Source organism: Mandrillus leucophaeus, unplaced genomic scaffold (assembly GCF_000951045.1).
Source record: "Mandrillus leucophaeus isolate KB7577 unplaced genomic scaffold, Mleu.le_1.0 Scaffold235, whole genome shotgun sequence".
Lineage (NCBI taxonomy): Eukaryota > Metazoa > Chordata > Mammalia > Primates > Cercopithecidae > Mandrillus > Mandrillus leucophaeus.
The window spans coordinates 4,371,155-4,387,930 of NW_012102421.1; the positions used below are offsets into that span (position 1 = coordinate 4,371,155).

Consider the following 16,776-nt stretch of genomic DNA (forward strand, 5'->3'; position numbering starts at 1 on the left):
AACACCACTGAACCATACTTTTGAAATTGGTTGAGATGGTAAGTTTTATGCTTATGTTTATTTTACCACAGTTAAAACATTTTTTTAAGTAAAAATAAATAAAAATTGTAGCTTTTCTGGATTAAAAAAAAAAAAGGCTAATTTTCCTCCAACCAAACCCCTTGCTTGAAGAGAGCACAGAAGACATACTTCTGAGGCCATCTTGAAGTGATCTAGAAGATTCCTGGTAAGGCTCAAGACCCTTGGAAACCAGCAACTTTCTTCTTGCTGCTGCTTCTGTTTCTCAGAGCCTGGGTTTGCCCTCCGCGTTAGTGAGGCTTCCTTAGACACCACCTCACTCCAGGGAGCAGAGCCCTCTAAGAACTGAAATAATTACCAATGATAGCGATGTTGACAATCGTTAATGTCTGCACTTTAAAATAACGTTAGATGCTCTCAGCCTATAAAAACTTTTTCTTTCTTTTGTCCTTTGAAAGACCTTAGTGTCATTCAGCAATGAATGGAGCTGTCCTTAAATTATTAAATGGACTGCCAGAGCCTCCAGGCCAGGTTATTATTAAAAAATGAAAAAGCCATTTTTCAAAGCCATTATCTAATGCTAGAGGCAACATAGAGCAAACTAGCTGTGTCCAAATTCTGGTAATGCCACCTACAGTAGCTACCCACAGGGCTGCTGTGAGGACTACACGAGTTATCCATAGAAAGTGCCTAGCACATGACATGTGCCGATTTGTGAGAACAGTATATGACATGATTATGTCAACTGCCATCATTCAGCCTGCATTTATCTTGGCTTGTCACTTAGAACATCTGGAAAGTTTGTTTGGGCTTCCTTATCACACACATCTCAGTTAAGGTAATCTGTCTCTTAGAAGTTTCTTCTTAAAAACCTGTTTGTCATGGGCCCCCTCCAAAGCAGTTTAGAAGTTGGCTGTAGGATGAAGTGGTGCCCCAAGAAAATCTGAGGCCAGGAGGAATCAGTGTCCCCTGTGCACAACCAAGTCATGGCATCAGGTCCTCAACTCATGTCCCAGGGGCACGGTAAGACTGCTCTCATGTTCTATAATGCCTAGCTTGCAGTATGTGTACAATGAACACTCATTAATTGTTGAATAAATAGATATATGAGTAAGCATAAAAGAAGTTGAATGTAATTCATTATATCCAATATCTAATTTTGAGTTCAGCTTTAAATCATGAAATTGGGATTGAATGGAAAGTGGAAAATCAGTCTCTGTTGTGTGTGCACTTGGCCCTCCCTAGAATCCATCTAATCCTCTCTCAATGCCCCACTGTTGTCAACAACACACATTTGAGGTTCCAGTCAGGGAAGAAAGTGGGAGTATTTTGGCTGCAAGATTAAATGGCTACCCTGGAGGCACGACTGATAGTCTTCTCAGATCTTATGACAGACTCTGATTTCTGGTACCACACTCAGTAGGAGTGAGGCCAGGAGGTTACAGGTGAAGACCTGAGCTCTAATAACTGTCCCCTATAGGCTGTGGCTCTGACCTCTGGCCCCTGTCAGTCACTCACACTTCCACTCACATGATTGACCAGATACCCTTCTGCAAAGAATCCAGCTGCTCTACCACATTGCTCCCTCACGGTGTTCTGAAGCCTTCTTGCCAGCTTTTGTCTGCCTAGCAGTCCCAGGAGCTACCTCTTCCTTTGCTTACGGTTATCCCAAACTGTGAAATGCATTAAAATATATTTTAATGCTATGACAAAATTCAAAGCTTTAAAATGAGTAGTTATAATTATAGTGAACCCCAAGGCTCTGAGCTTGCTAGAGATAGGGAGCTTTGCTTATTGGGGTGCCTGTATTCCTGACTGCAATTCCTTCTCACACCTGAATGTGACCCACATGCTTCTGCTCGCTTTTCAGAGGCCCAGGTCCTGGGAGCAGCAGACATAAAGACACAACCTGTCCTAGCCTCAAAGGAGGGTCCTGCAGTCCCTTTTCCTGTACTCTGCTGGGGTCTTCTAGATTATCATACATTTTGCTTGTAATCTAACTGACTCAGATTTTCCACATAGATGAACTATCAAGTTATTGAATTATTGAAACAGGATTTTATTTTTAAATTAAATCACTCAAGTTTCTCAGTCATTTAAGCAACATATAGGTCAGTGCTCCTCACATTTTGGCATGAAAACAAACACCCTGGAAAATGTTATTAAAATCCAGATTCCGATTCAGTAGGCCTGGGGTAGGATCTAAGATTTGTATGTGTGTTTTCAGAAGTTCCCAGGTGATGACTATGGGGCTTATTCAAGGCCTTCACCTTATTAGTCAGTACCTTAGGAGCCCTCCCTCCCATTAGCAAGACCAGGCTGACTCTGTACTGCATAAGATTCCTTTCGGTAGTTTAAATTAAAAGGAACATCTTATTAATAACAGGGCAATCACAAAACTTACGCATAAATCGGCCAGTTTCAGGATCTCTTTCCATTTTCCAATCTGTGTATATCACTTCGCCTTCCTAAAAATATTACAGGTTCCTGATCAGTACAATGACAACTTAAGAGACAAAAGACCTCACACTCATGTGCTAAGATTGACTGTTAACCAAAACAACTGCAAAACAACAAGTCAATTTAATCAAGTAATTTGATCCAGTGGGGGAGAAGGAAAGCCTCAAAATAAGTACTCAATTTTATATTGAAGAAACAATGAGTTTGTGGTGTCTTTATCCACATATAATGATGTGGAGAACATGATAGTTCTGCAGATACTCCATCTGGGACAAGAGTCCCAACCACCGGGCATCCAAAGTTTTTGTTGTTGATCCATAAAGGGAGGGATCAGCCCATGTTATTCAGTGATTACTTTTCAGCCCATTAGAAAGTCAATTGTTAATAAATATTTGTGGAATAAGTGAGAAAGTGGGACTATGAATGCATACATGGTAGTAATTACTACTTTTCAGGTTGAGAACAGGAAACACAAAGTTCAATCTAAATAAAATAGCAAGTTACATGTATTCTTGTTCTGCCTCATGGCTGTTTTAAGGAGTGGGGAAGGCAAATGGACCTGATGTTAAGAAGAGGAAGAAACAGTCATGCAAGGGGGAAAGACAGAGAGCACCGATGAATTACAGAGGTGGGAGAAGTTTATAGAAAATAATTAGTCCCTAGCTGTTATCGGATGGATGAGGAAACTGAGACTTGGAGAGGTTAAATGACTTGCTCTAGGTCACCCCATGCAGTCTCCTAATTCTATTGTTTCTTCACTGGATGAGAAGAGAAAAACACAGGAGTTTGTATAAAATGGGGGATGGATTGGGATCTGTAGCAAGGAAGGGGAGATGACAGCACATTTGATTTATGCAAAGTGAAGGATAAACTCACTGGGGACAAGGTCACTCATTCACCCATCTGAGCTTTTATTCATCTATGCTAATTCATTTAACAAACAAGGACTGTATTTGGTGTTGGAAATTCCAAATCCAAGGACAAGCCCTTTCTCCACTAACGGTCCTCACAGTCTAAGGAAGCAGACCGATGGGTACATGTTTTGCTAATCCATGGCCATGTTGCACATCACCCTCAGGGATACCACTTCTTGAGCACTCAGTGCTTGCCAGCGTTCTTAGGAGCTTGATGGATGTGACCCTCAGCCCTCACCAGAATCCTGTAAGAGAGTTACTCCTATCTCCTGGGTCTCATAGCCAGTACATGAAACAATGAAATTGAACCAAGTCAACGAGGACTAGCTGGAATCAATTTAATAAATATGTGTTGAAGTAACCTAGCTGGAAACCTTTACATCCTTCTCTAGCCACTTCTGTAATTCTGTTACCCAACTCCACTTCCCCAACCCCTGTGTTGACATTCTTGGCCCCACTGCTCAGGCCCTTTTCATTTCTGGGCTGGCCCACCTGAAATCACCGCCTGCCTGGCTTCTCTGCCTCCAGGGTTCCACTCCCTTCCCTCGCCCCATGCCAGCCAGTCGAGACCCTAGAGAGGCTTCCCTGAAGATCTCTATCCAAAGTAGATGGATCAGCTGCATCACAAGTTGGCAGAACCTTCCACTGGAATGCCAACCCCACGAGGCCAGGGAATTTTGTCTGTTTGTTCACTGCTATATCCCCAGGGTCAAAAACAATGCCTGGCATATATTAAATGCATAGTGAGTATCTGTCGAGTGATGAGTAAAGAAATTCCAATTCGGGCAAGGCCTCCAAAGGCAGGCAAGAGTTTGTATTAGGAGAATGAGAAAAAAAGGCTGGGCATGGTGGCTTGCGCCTGTAATCAATCCCAGCACTTTGGGAGGCCAAGGCGAGTGGATCATCTGAGGTCAGGAGTTCAAGACCAGCCTGGCTAACATGGTGAAACACTGTCTCTACTAAAAATACAGAAAAAATTAGCTGGCCGTGGTGGCACACACCTGTAATTCCAGCTGCTTGGGAGACTGAGGGAGGAGAATTGCTTGAACCTGGGAGGTGGAGGTTGCAATGAGCCGAGATAGTGCCACAGCACTCTGGCCTGGGTGACAGAGTGAGATGCCATCTCAAAAAAAAGAAAAAAGTAAAAAGCAGAGCTGCCACAGTGAGTGAGAGGGAGGTTGGTGCAGATGAGGTAGAGAGATAGGCAGAGGACAAATCTTACAGGCCATGGTGTGAAGAGTCTGGATTTTATTCATGTTGTACTGAGTTGTCACTGAAGAGTTTGAGCAGGGGGTGTCATGCTTTAATTTCTGCTTTAAGATCTTGCAGTCATTGATCTTTCTAAATCTGATCTGATGGTGTCATTCCCCTGCTTTAAAAACTCTGGTGCACAAAAAGACAAATATTGTATAATTCCACTTACATGAGGTATCTAGAATAGTCACATTTGTAGATACAGAAAGTAGATGGTGGTTACCGGTGGATGGGGAAAGAAAGGAAGGGGGAGTTATTGTTTAGTGTGTACAGAGGCCCAGTTTGGGATGAGGAAAAGCTCTGGACATGGATGGTGGTGATGGCTGTACAATACGAATGTACTTTTCCAACAGATTATTGACCTTTGGGAAAGGAGTTTCTTAATACCACTGAATTGCACATTTAAAAATGGTTAAGATGATTAATTTTATGTTACATATATTTTACCACAATTAAAACAATTTTTTAAACTTTGCTGTGAAACCCAAGTTATAAAGCACATATTTATTTGGTAGTATCCCATTGCTTACTAAATGAAACTCAAATTACCTAACACAGCACGAAAGGCCCTTCAGTATTGGATTCCAACCAAGCATTCTAGACATACCTTTATCTCTCACACCAAACTATTTCACTATCTCCAGACAAATCCTGGACTTTCATAACTCCAAAATATTGTTCAGGCTGTTATTTCTGCTTGAAATTCTACTCTCAACCCGATCTTTGAGATTCCTTCTCAACCTCCAACGTCCAACCAGCCTGTGAGTCACCTTCCCCAACCTCCTTCTTCCTATCGGAATGGCCTCTGGACTGGTGTTGGTGTTTAACATGTGTCTGCTCCTTGACTAGGCAGAAAGTGCCTTGAGGAGAGAGGGACCATGCTATTCACTTCTGATCCCCGCACCCAGTGCTATGCCTGAGACGCAATCATGTTCTCCGGAGCTTGTGGAATTGATTACTTTCCTCTTCATACCAAAGGGTGGACGTAGATTGCATTCTGGTGAGACTGAGCTATGACCTCTTCCCATGGTGACTTGACCTGGGAAAAATACTCCGTGTTTCAGGGAATGAGAGTCATGAGTGAAAAGAGCATCTCTGCCTCTGTATGACTGTAGATAAAGTTCTGAGACTCAGTTCTTCATTTATAAAATGGCAATAATAATATCAACCTTACAGGATTACTGGGATTAAATGTGATATAATTTGGAAAATAACTTGGCACAGACACTGATACATAGAAAACGTCCAGTAAACGTGAGCTCACTTTGGTTATTATTACAGTATGTCCTTAGAAAATGGGAGCCATTATCATTATCATATCCAATTGTTATTTATCTTTTGAATTGCGTGAGTTTTTTACTGTTTTTGTAAAAAGACAGTAAACACAATCTCCGTAGATTGTGTTAGCCCAACAAAGCAGTATAGTTTCTTAGTAAATCTCTAACACTTACTATGGTTTCTTCCAAATGATAAAGGTATTTGATGAATATTTATAGATAGAACAATATATTATTAGTTTAAAAGTATGCAATTTTACAGATTTTTCCACATGTGTTCAGGAACATTTTAAAGGTGAATTTATGAGGTATCAAAGTTAAAAATATTTAATGCAAACAAGCATATTAAAATATGAAAATGGTATAACTTTTATGTCTTTACATAGCAAAAATGTACAACAGATATTGTTATAATATATTTCAGTATAAATAAGTATTAATTTTAAAAGCAGATAATCCAAATTTACCTCTGTTCCCACGAAGAACTTTGTGCAGAAGTCATCTATTGGCTTGAGAAGATTGGCCACCCCACTTTCCAGATTATGGTATGGGTTCATTTCTTCTGCCTTCGCTGTTTTGCTCTGTGCTAACATTTTGTCTTCCAGAGGAGTGTGGGTAGAAGGAGTACATACTTATAGTGAAATATCTTTTAAAATGTAGACAGTTTACATTTTCTGCCCCTTGCCACCTACATTTGCCCTATTCCTTTCCCAATGTAGTAGGCATAAGTCCAAGCATTTTTAAATTTCTAATTTAGCAAAAGAACCCTTTTTTGTTCCAAACCAAACATCAATGACTGTACCGTATTATAGCTCTAGCTATACACGCACATAGTGTAAGAGCATCGCTAATTCAGGGGCTGAAACCAAACATCATCAGCAACCTATTTCTTTTTAAAAGTATTTGATACTACTCTATTTTAAAAGTCTTTTTGTAATCTAAAATTAATAAATGTTATTTATTTAAGCTTTGGAGAACAGAGAAAGGCGTGAGTAAAAGAACAAAATCATCCATTATTATGTCTCCCAGAGATAATATTAAAGTATTGTGACTTTTCTTGTGAATCCACTTTAAAAAAAGAAAATTGGATCATATACTATTTCAGTTTTACGTACTGCTTTTCTATTCTCTTAAAGCTATGTCCTAAACATTTTTCCAGGTAACTTACTAGTTTTTCAAAAATATGATATTCAATTCCTGGGAAAGATGGTAGAGAAATATATGCTCATAAAACCCTCCTCTCATCACACTTCTTCAATATGTCTTCTGAGTTATATTACCCAAGAGGAAACAAAAAATCATGAAACCAACCAACAAACAGGCAAGTGAAAACTAAAACAGGAGAATAAAACTTCAGCTGTACTAAAAAGACATATTACATTAAAAAAAACTTTAGCATAATTCTGGACAAAACTAAAAAATGATTTAGTTGGTATAGTCAACCAATACTTTCTTTGTTTGGGATCTACACGTTTTGAGAGGTATCTTTTCCCACTAAGACAGACATCAAAAACGAGTATCAAAATGAGCCAAACATCGAACTAGATCTTTGAATAGCTGTACTACAAAGTGTAAACCAAAATTTCAAACATGACTGGGCATATTCAATCACAGTATTCTCATTAAAAGATATTATTTATAATACATGTAGGAAGAGCAAAAAGGCATTTTGTACCCATTTAATATATACAATTAAAATCATTAAAATATTTATTTCAAATTCTTCACTCTCATTCGGTATCTGTTCCTCTCTTTTTAAATCATGTACACAAATATATTAGAGAAGTAGAATATATATATCATTTATAAATACATATACATACATTGAGAATCCGTACTTAAAAATGTTAAATGAGGGGGTATAAGATTAGAAGTGTGGAGCCTTCTGGTCTCACAAGGGGAGACAAGACCCTGATCTATAGGGTTACAACTGATAATGAAAAGGAAGAGGCAAAGGTGAGATAAATGTAATGGAAAACATGATTATCTTGAGTGAGAGACTGGAAGTGGAGGCCTGAAAAGAGAATCAGGAATGACTCAAGTTATCAATCCTGTTCTGGACACATTGACTTGGATAGGGTAGACTGGGTTCAAACCCAGGAGACAGTAAGTGTCAGATGGAGAATTCTCGGCAGAGATAAAAGTTAGACCCGTGCAGGTAGACTGTGTTACCAATGAGGAAAGCACACAGCTGAAGTTAAAGTTCAAGGTATATTCATGAGTAGATGGCAGCAAGGTGAAATAGAGCCAGGAAAGGAGATAGAGGAGGAAAAACAGAAGAAGTAGCAGGATAGGAAAATCACAAATGCTAAGAGAAGTGTGAGCTCCAAGAAAACGGGCTGAGTTAATAGCATTTAATGTGTAGAGCAGGGGTCTGCAGCCCCTGGGCCACAGATACTGGTCCATGGCCTGGTAGGAACTGGTCAGCACAGCAGGAAATGAGCAGCAGGTGGGTGAGAGAGCATTACTGCCTGAGCAGTATGTCCTGTCAGACAGCAGCAGTATTACATTCTCACAGAAGCGCGAACCTTATTGTGAACTGCACATGCAAGGGATCTAGGTTGCATGCTCCTTATGAGAATCTAATGCCTGCACCCCCACCTCCCCCTACTACCCAGTGGAAAAATTGTCTTCCACAAAACTGGTCCCTAGTGCCAAAAAGGCTGGGGATGGCTGTGGTAGAGTCAAAGAAGATGAGGCCAGGGAAAAATGTTATTAACTACGTTTATTCAGAGTTGACAGGAATAACTTTGGATACTTAGATTCAAAATCATCCTCATAGGTCATGGATTTCCCATCCTTTGAGATAGTAATAATAACAGCAACTGACATTTATTGAATGCTCACTACATGCCAGGCACTAAAGTGTGTGCTTTATAGGAACCATTTCATTCAATCCTCACAAGCACTTCCAAGGTGGTTATGCATTGATCCTCCTCTAAGGATGAGTAAACTGAGGCTCAGAGAGATTAAGTAATTTAATCTCAGAGAGATTAAGAGATTAAGCAAGGTCTCACACATGGTAGCCAACATTTGCTGTGTATTGACTATGTGCTATTCTGAGAGCTTCATGTATAACTCACTTCATCTTCACAATATCCTATGAGGTAGTTCTCTTTACTATTTACTCCCCTAATCTTCCTCACTCTATTTTCACATGGATTTAAAAGCAAAAAAACAACTAAGGTACAGAGAGGTAAGGTAATTTGACTTGGTCAAATAATACATTGTGGGTTTGGGATTTAAACCCAGACCATCAACTCCAATGTGGCTGCTATGCCACATTGCTTAGAAGAATATATGTCAGGCTCTAAAGGCTATTCCAACAGAGGAATTCCAAAAGCATTTAGAGCAAGGGTTTCCTTATCAGAATAAATACAGAATTTCTTAAAGTGACCACTTAGATGAGCATGGGTTGTCATGGACCTACAATGGTAGATAAAGGGTGGGTGGTCCCTGGCCACTAGATAGTGACAGGGTACCAGACACTGACATTAAGTCTCAACAGGCCTCAAGAGAAAATGGGATAGTGAGGACTTGTGATACACAGTCAAAGGAGAAACCAGTACAGGATCAAGAATCAAAATGTGATCAAGAACCTTATGAGTATATTCTAGTTAAGAGTGCCAAGTCTGGCCAGAATGGGTGGATAGTTGGCAGTGTGATCAAAGGAAATTCAAAATACCATAATTGATCTCAAAGTCTTGAAAGCTGACAATTTACACAGGAGGCAGATCATGGCCATAAAATGACCTTCCCCCTAAGATCAGGAACAAAACAGGGAAGTCCACTCTCACACTTCATTTAACATTCTGGAGGCTCTACACAGTGCAATCAGGTAAGAAAAAAATAACCATCCAGATTGGAAAAGAAGTAAAACTGTCTTTATTTGCAATGACATTATTATTTATATAGAAAACTCGATATGTCTAAAAGAAGCCACTATAACTAGTAAGAGATTTTAGCAACATTTCAGGATACAAAATTAATATTCAAAGATAAATTATAGGCCAGGCGTGGTGGCTCACACCTGTAATCCCAGCACTTTGGGAGGCCAAGGCAGGTGGATCACCTGAGGCCAGGAGTTCAAGACCAGCCTGGTCAACATGGTGAAACCCAATCTCTACTAAAAATACAAAAATTATCCTGGTGTGGTGGCGCATGCCTATGGTCCCAGCTACTAGGGAGGCTGAGGCAGGAGAATCGCCTGAACTCAGGAGGTGGAGGTGCAGTGAGCCGAGATCACACTACTGCACTCTAGCCCAGGTGATATAGCAAGACTCCATCTCCAAAAAAAAAAAAAAAAAAAAGATACAAATTGTAATTTTATACACTGGCAATGAACAATCGGAAATTAAAAAATTTTAAGTACCATTAACAAGAGCACCAAAAAATATGAAGAATATAGAAATAAACCTGTCAAAAGAGGTGAAAGACCTGTACACTGTAAAGTATAAAACATCTCTGAGAAATTAATGACCTAAATAAATGAAGAGATATACTGTGTTTATGGGTTAAAAGACTCATTTTGTTAGTTCTTATGCTAATTCTCATAATATTGACCTACAGATTCAATATAATCCAGTTAAAATCACAGCTAGCTTCTTATGCATAATAAGCTGTTCCTAAAATTCACACGGAAAAGCAAAAAACTTACAACAGTCAAAAACTACTTTGAAAAAAAAAGGTTGGAAAATTAACACTATCTAATTTCAAGACAAATTATAAAGCTAGCATAATCAAAACAGTGTGGTATTGCTCTAAAGATAGGTCAATGGAACAGAATAGAGTTTAGAAATAGACTCACATATATATGGACAAGTGTTTTTTGACAAAGGTGCAAAGCAGTTCAGTAGAAAGAGGATGATGTATTCAACAAATAGTGTGGGAATACCATATACAAAAAAAATGAACTTTGATCCATAACATATACCAATTACAAAAATTAACTCAAAAGAAATCATAGTCCTAACTATAAAACCACAAAACTTCTAGAAAAATTGGGAAGAAACATTGTCAGCTGTGGGATAGGCAAACATTTCTTAAATTCAACACCAAAATCATGATCCATAAAAGAATAAATTGATAAACTGGACTTCCTCAAAATTAAAAACTTCTGATTTTCAAAAGACTGCTAAGAGATGAGACAACAAATCACAGACTTGGAGAAAATATTTAAAAATCACATATCACTGGTCCTGAGAAAGAACTAGTATATAAAATATATTAAGAATTCTCACACTTCAATAATAAGAAAACAAACAGGCTAGATGTCGTGGCTCACGTTCATAATCCCAGCACTTTGGGAGGCCGATTTGGGCAGATTGCTTGAGGACAGGAGTTCGAGACCAGCCTGGCCAACATAGCAAAACCCTGTCTCTACTAAAAATACAAAAATTAGCCGGGCATGGTGGCACATGCCTATAATCCCAGGTGCTCAATTGGCTGAGGCATGAGAATCACTTGAACCCGGAGGCAGAGGTTGCAGTGTGCCGAGATCGTGCCACTGCACTCCAGCCTGGGCGGCAGAGAAAGACTCTGTCTCAAAAATAAAAATTAAACAAACAACCCAACTGATAAATGGGCAAAATATTTGAACAGACACTTAACTAGGGAAGATATACGGGTGGCAAAAAAACGTGAAAATCTGCTTGACAACTTAAGTCATTAGTTAAGTGTAAATGAGATCTGACTATGTATATTTTAGAATGGTTAAAAGGATTAACCATATCAACTGTTGGCAAGGATGTGGAGAAAATGGAACTCTCCATACATTGCTAGTGGGAATGTAAACTGGTAAAACTGGAAAATGCTTTGGCAGTTTCTGAAAAAGTAAAACATATACCTGCCATATAATACAACCATTCTATTCCTAGGGATGTACCCAGGAAAGTATGAAGGCATATCTCTATACAAAGACTTGTATGTGAATGTTTGTAGAAGCTTTATTTGTAATAGGCCTAAACTAAAAATTCAAATGTTCATCAACATGTGAATGGATAAACAACTGTTGTGATCCATACAATGAAATGCCACTCTGTAATAAAAAGGATTCATTCAGACAACATGAATTAATTCTAAAATAATCATGCTAATTAAAAGAAGCCAGATTGCTGCATATGGTGGTGCATGCTTGTAGTCCTGGCTACTCAGGAGGCTAAGACAGGAGGATCGCTTGAGCCCAGGAGTTAGAGGCTGCAGTGAACTATGATTATGGCCCTGCACGCCAGCCTGGGTGACAGAGTGAGCCTCCATCTCTTAAAAAAAAAAAGTATATACTGTATGATTTACATAAAATTCTAGATAATGAAAACTAATGTATAGTGACAGAAAGTAGATCCGTTGTGGCCTGGGAGTGAGGGAGGTGCTGGAGGGAAGCATCCCAAAGGGAATTCCTCTGTGAATAAACTTTTGGGAATGGTGAATATGTTCATTATCTTGATTATGTTGATGGTTTCACATGTGTGTACATATGTCAAAACATATCAAATTGAACACTTTGACAACATGCAGTTCATTGTATGTCAATTATACCTCAGTGTGGTTGTTAAAAATGAATAAAAACCCCTCACACTTTAAAAGAGGTAATGATATCCTTCTTATAAACTGGATAAAGGTAGTCACATCCTCTGGGCCACCTGTTTTCATTAGGTTAAAAAATAATACTAGGACACTTAATAAAGTTATCTTTTTACAAGTTACATTAACCTCTCTCTCAGCCTTGGTTTTCTTAATTATAAAATGGTAATGAAAATTCCCAGCTTGTAGATTGTTGTGATCATTAGCATCTGTTTTTGCTCACCATCATACCCCTGGGGCCTAGCACAAAGTAAACAATTCATAAATATCTGTTAAATGAATGAAAGCATGTGCAATAGTAGCATGGTACCTGAACCATGGCTGGAATGCAATACATTAAAACCAATGATTGAATACAAAAGAGTAGGAAAAGAAGGAAGAGGAGGAGAGGCGGAGAAGGAGAAAACTCCCATTAGATTCCCTCAAGAATGAAGCAGACCCTAATAGAGAAACAGCATTCAATGTTTTAATAATGCTTTGAAAATGTCTATAAAAGTTTAGTGATTCAATTTTTTTTAGCATGAGGTTTTGGGTTATATCAATAAAACACATGACTTCAAAGTGAAATTTTGCTCAAGCTGGGCATTAGGTATGTGTAACATGTTTTTCTTAGATATCCTATCATTTAACGGAACATTGAAAAATTTGTAAATGGAAATCCTTTTGATAAGGCAAATGTTTGGGAAATATTTCAATTGCTAGTTATTCTCGAACATTTTCATTATGCATTGCTCTCCAGGTGCGATATTCATGCATACCTTTATCTTAATAGTTTTGACAGCTTATATGTGCGCCCTTCAATTACTTCAACAAAGATGTGTGGGTTGAGTTGAGATAGATTTAAAAGTCAGTTTTCTTTCTTTATTCAGTTTTACCTTGGTGCCGTATAAATATTATTTTTAAAAATTATATTCTAATTGAGAATGGTAATTTGTTTCTTGATACTTCATAACTTATTTTGTTAGATTTCAGATGTGTTCCATCTTATAGCATTACTCTTTGAGCATATAACATATTCATTAAGTGGGCTTCATTTTCTTTTAATGTAATGAGTTTCTGAAGACACATAAATGTGCTCAATAAATATTTGAGAAGCTGAAATGAACTGAATCTTTTTTGTGTATAGGCGATTTTAATGCGTTGGCAATAGCTATTATTGCCATTATAAAGTTCCACATTTGAAGGTTTGATTTTCTGTATTCTTTTTACAAATTAGACTATCCTAGCGAGTAACTCACGTTAGTCATAATCAGCTACTAACACTCAAACTAGTAAATGTTTTTGTTTTTTTAAATAAGCAAAAGCAGTTACCTTGTGTTTTGCAAAGAAGATGGTCTTCATTCAGGCTTATCTTGGTTGGACAGTGGTCTAAACTTGTTTCACCCTTGGACAGCCTTAACTTTTGGGAGAACATATAGCAAAGATTATTTCCACATATCCTGAAATTATCCTTGGGTAATTTATTCTTGCCTTTCCCTTCTGCTCCCATATTGAAGGAAACCCACCGCCTTTTTTTTCTTCCTTCCCTTTCCTCCCTCAAGTTTCTAGTTTCTTTTCTCCATGGAATGCACCTAAACCACACTTCTAAACCCAGCTACAGAAAGGAGCTGGTCTGAGGACACATTTCCACATCCCAAATTCTCATGTGTCATTTTCTTTCTGAAAAATGTCTTGTATTGTATTCCATAATACATCCTTAGTAGTCTTACTATAAAATAATAACTTGTTACCCCGTTCCCTAAATCTTTCAGTTAAATGAGACTCCAGAAAGTTGTGCAGGGACCTGGCATCTGCTTGGCCACCTCCAAGTCCTCCCAAGCACACATGCACTGGAGTTCCAGAAGGCCCTGGGCCTGCACTGCATCCTGGTGGCTGGAAAGAGCAACTGTCACACTTCACAGTTTTCCCTTACAGCTCCCTCAGCCTCTTTTGCTTCAGGATGTTTGTCCACATGCTATGCAATTATTCTTAGATGAGTTTGGGGTTGTTTGTTTGAACGATTCATAGCTCAGTAGATCCTACCCCCATTCCCCCAAATTTATAATCTTCTCTTTCCAATTCTTTCCCAATTATCTCAGCAATATTCTTATTCCTCCATGTTCTCTCTTCCATTGGGAGCAAATACAAAATAATATAATTCTTGTGATATTTATAAATCAGAAGAAAAGTATTAAGTTTAAAATTAAAACTAGACATTCTAAAGAAAGAGAGCCATTAAGTTTGAAGTCTGTTTATATTTTCCACACACATCTTGTCCATAGCCATATTTTTCTCAAATTAAAACTGCTTTTCTTAAAGCTCTGCCATGTGAGATAAATACAAACAACTTCTCATTCAGTTAATTTTCAGTTTTGTTTGGGCATAGGTATTATCAAGCTTTCTGTGGTCTAATATCCCAAAAACATACAGAAGGAACAATATCAGTTCCTTCTATTGATAGGCAAAATATGCAGAATTTTGACTACAGTGGGGAGGAAAACTAGCTTTTCTGAGCTAACTTGAGTACCAACCAAGTTTCAGGCAACTGACATGCAATTGAATAATTATTACACAAACCATTTGGAAATTGTGGCTTGTTTATATATGAAATATCGATCTTGAGTTCATGATGATTTTGATTTCTGCCTGGATCTAAAGAGACATCAAAATAACTTGTAGGGGGGAGGGAAGAAAGGGGGACAAGGGTTGAAAAACTACCTATTGGGTACTATGTTCATTACTTGGGTGATGGGTTCAACAGAAGCCCAAACCCCAGCATTATACAATATGACCATGGGACAAACCTGCACGTGTACCCCCTGAATCCAAAAATAATAATTAAAAAATAATGAGAGCTTGAAGTTTTCCCAGGAACTCTGAAACCTATCATTGTTATTGGCACAGTTAGAATGACTGAAATGTTTTTCTGTTCCCTTTTTCTGTATATCACAAACATCAGCTACGCCCACAACCATATACTTCTTCACTGTCAACTTTTAGAAGTAAATCTATGTAAATCATTATGCAATATATACAAAAACATGTATCAATTAAAAATAAAGTAAAACTAAAAGTCCTCTCAATCAAGGAATTTATTGGTTGAATAAACACAAATTGTACAGTCTTGTGTTAATTTGAGCTGCTCTACTTTCAGAGAGTGTGTGTGTGTATGTATGTCTATGAATGCAAAGTAAATAGCATATTACGCAAACAGGATGGACTAAACCCCACATTACTTACCTTAGTGAGAGGTTTCCAGGAGAGATCTAGATGCAAAAAAGTAGATGGCACATCAAAAGGAATTTCAATACTTTCTTCCTTCTTTTTCTCTGTTGTTTGGGGGGTGAAAGGTTTCTGTGGTCTAATATCCCAAAAACATATTGTGCTAAAAAAAAGTTTATATATATATTTTTATTAAGTATAAACAAGAGGTGCAGCCTCAGGACTACCATTAATGCTGCTACATATTAGCATTGTGACCATGGCTATATTTTAATGTATCTGAAACTAAGATTTTTATGAACTGAGACAGCTTTGTACTTCATATTTTAGAGAATTAAACTGTTTGTTGGGTTGTTTTCAGCCTCCCTCATCTTGGGACTAATAACATACATAAGAATTGAGTTTGAAATTGACGCAATCTTTTAAAAATACAAGTTTTATTTAGATATAAATCATATACTACAACATTCATCCAATTAAAGTGTATAATTCAATGGTTTTCAATATATTCACAGAATTGGGAAGCCATCACCACAATCAATTTTAGAAGATTTTCGTCATGCTCTCCCACCTCACCAAAAAACCTCACGCAGATTAGCAGTCACTTCCTATTAGCAGTTTTTACCAAGCCATCCCACCAGTCCTAGACAACCACTGATCTGCTTCTTAGCTCTATAGATTTTACTATGCTGGACATTTCATACATTGAATCATATACGGTCTTTTGTGACTGCCATTTTTCCCTGAGCATGTTTTTAAGGCTCATTCGTGTTGTGGCTGGCAGCTATCAGGACTTCATTCCTCCTTACTGATGAATATTCCATTGTATGGATATACTACATTTTATGTATCCATTCATCAGTACATTTGATAAATAAATTTGAATTCCACACACCCCCACCACAGCTTTTTGTCTATTATAAATGCTGCCAGTGAACATTTGTGTATGTTTGCATTTCTCTTGGGTGTATCTAAGACTGGAATTGCTGGGTTAAATGATAACTCTGTGTTTAATCTTTTGAGGAACTGCCAGATTGTTTTCCAAAGCAACTGCACCATTTTTACATTCTATC

General features: G+C 38.1%; 1 protein-coding gene across 2 annotated transcripts in view; it reads right to left on the reverse strand.

Annotated features, from left to right (window-relative positions):
• The window catches only part of WDR63 (WD repeat domain 63), a 74,899-nt gene that overhangs the window by 11,206 nt on the left and 46,917 nt on the right, over positions 1–16,776 (reverse strand). For both annotated transcript variants that reach the window (XM_011982125.1, XM_011982123.1), the window contains 4 exons: positions 15,722–15,866; positions 13,814–13,901; positions 6,391–6,521; positions 2,423–2,486 (listed from right to left, as the gene is read on the reverse strand). In XM_011982125.1, coding sequence (XP_011837515.1) covers positions 2,423–2,486; positions 6,391–6,521; positions 13,814–13,901; positions 15,722–15,866 — 428 coding nt within the window. The remainder of the gene's footprint in view (positions 1–2,422; positions 2,487–6,390; positions 6,522–13,813; positions 13,902–15,721; positions 15,867–16,776) is intronic.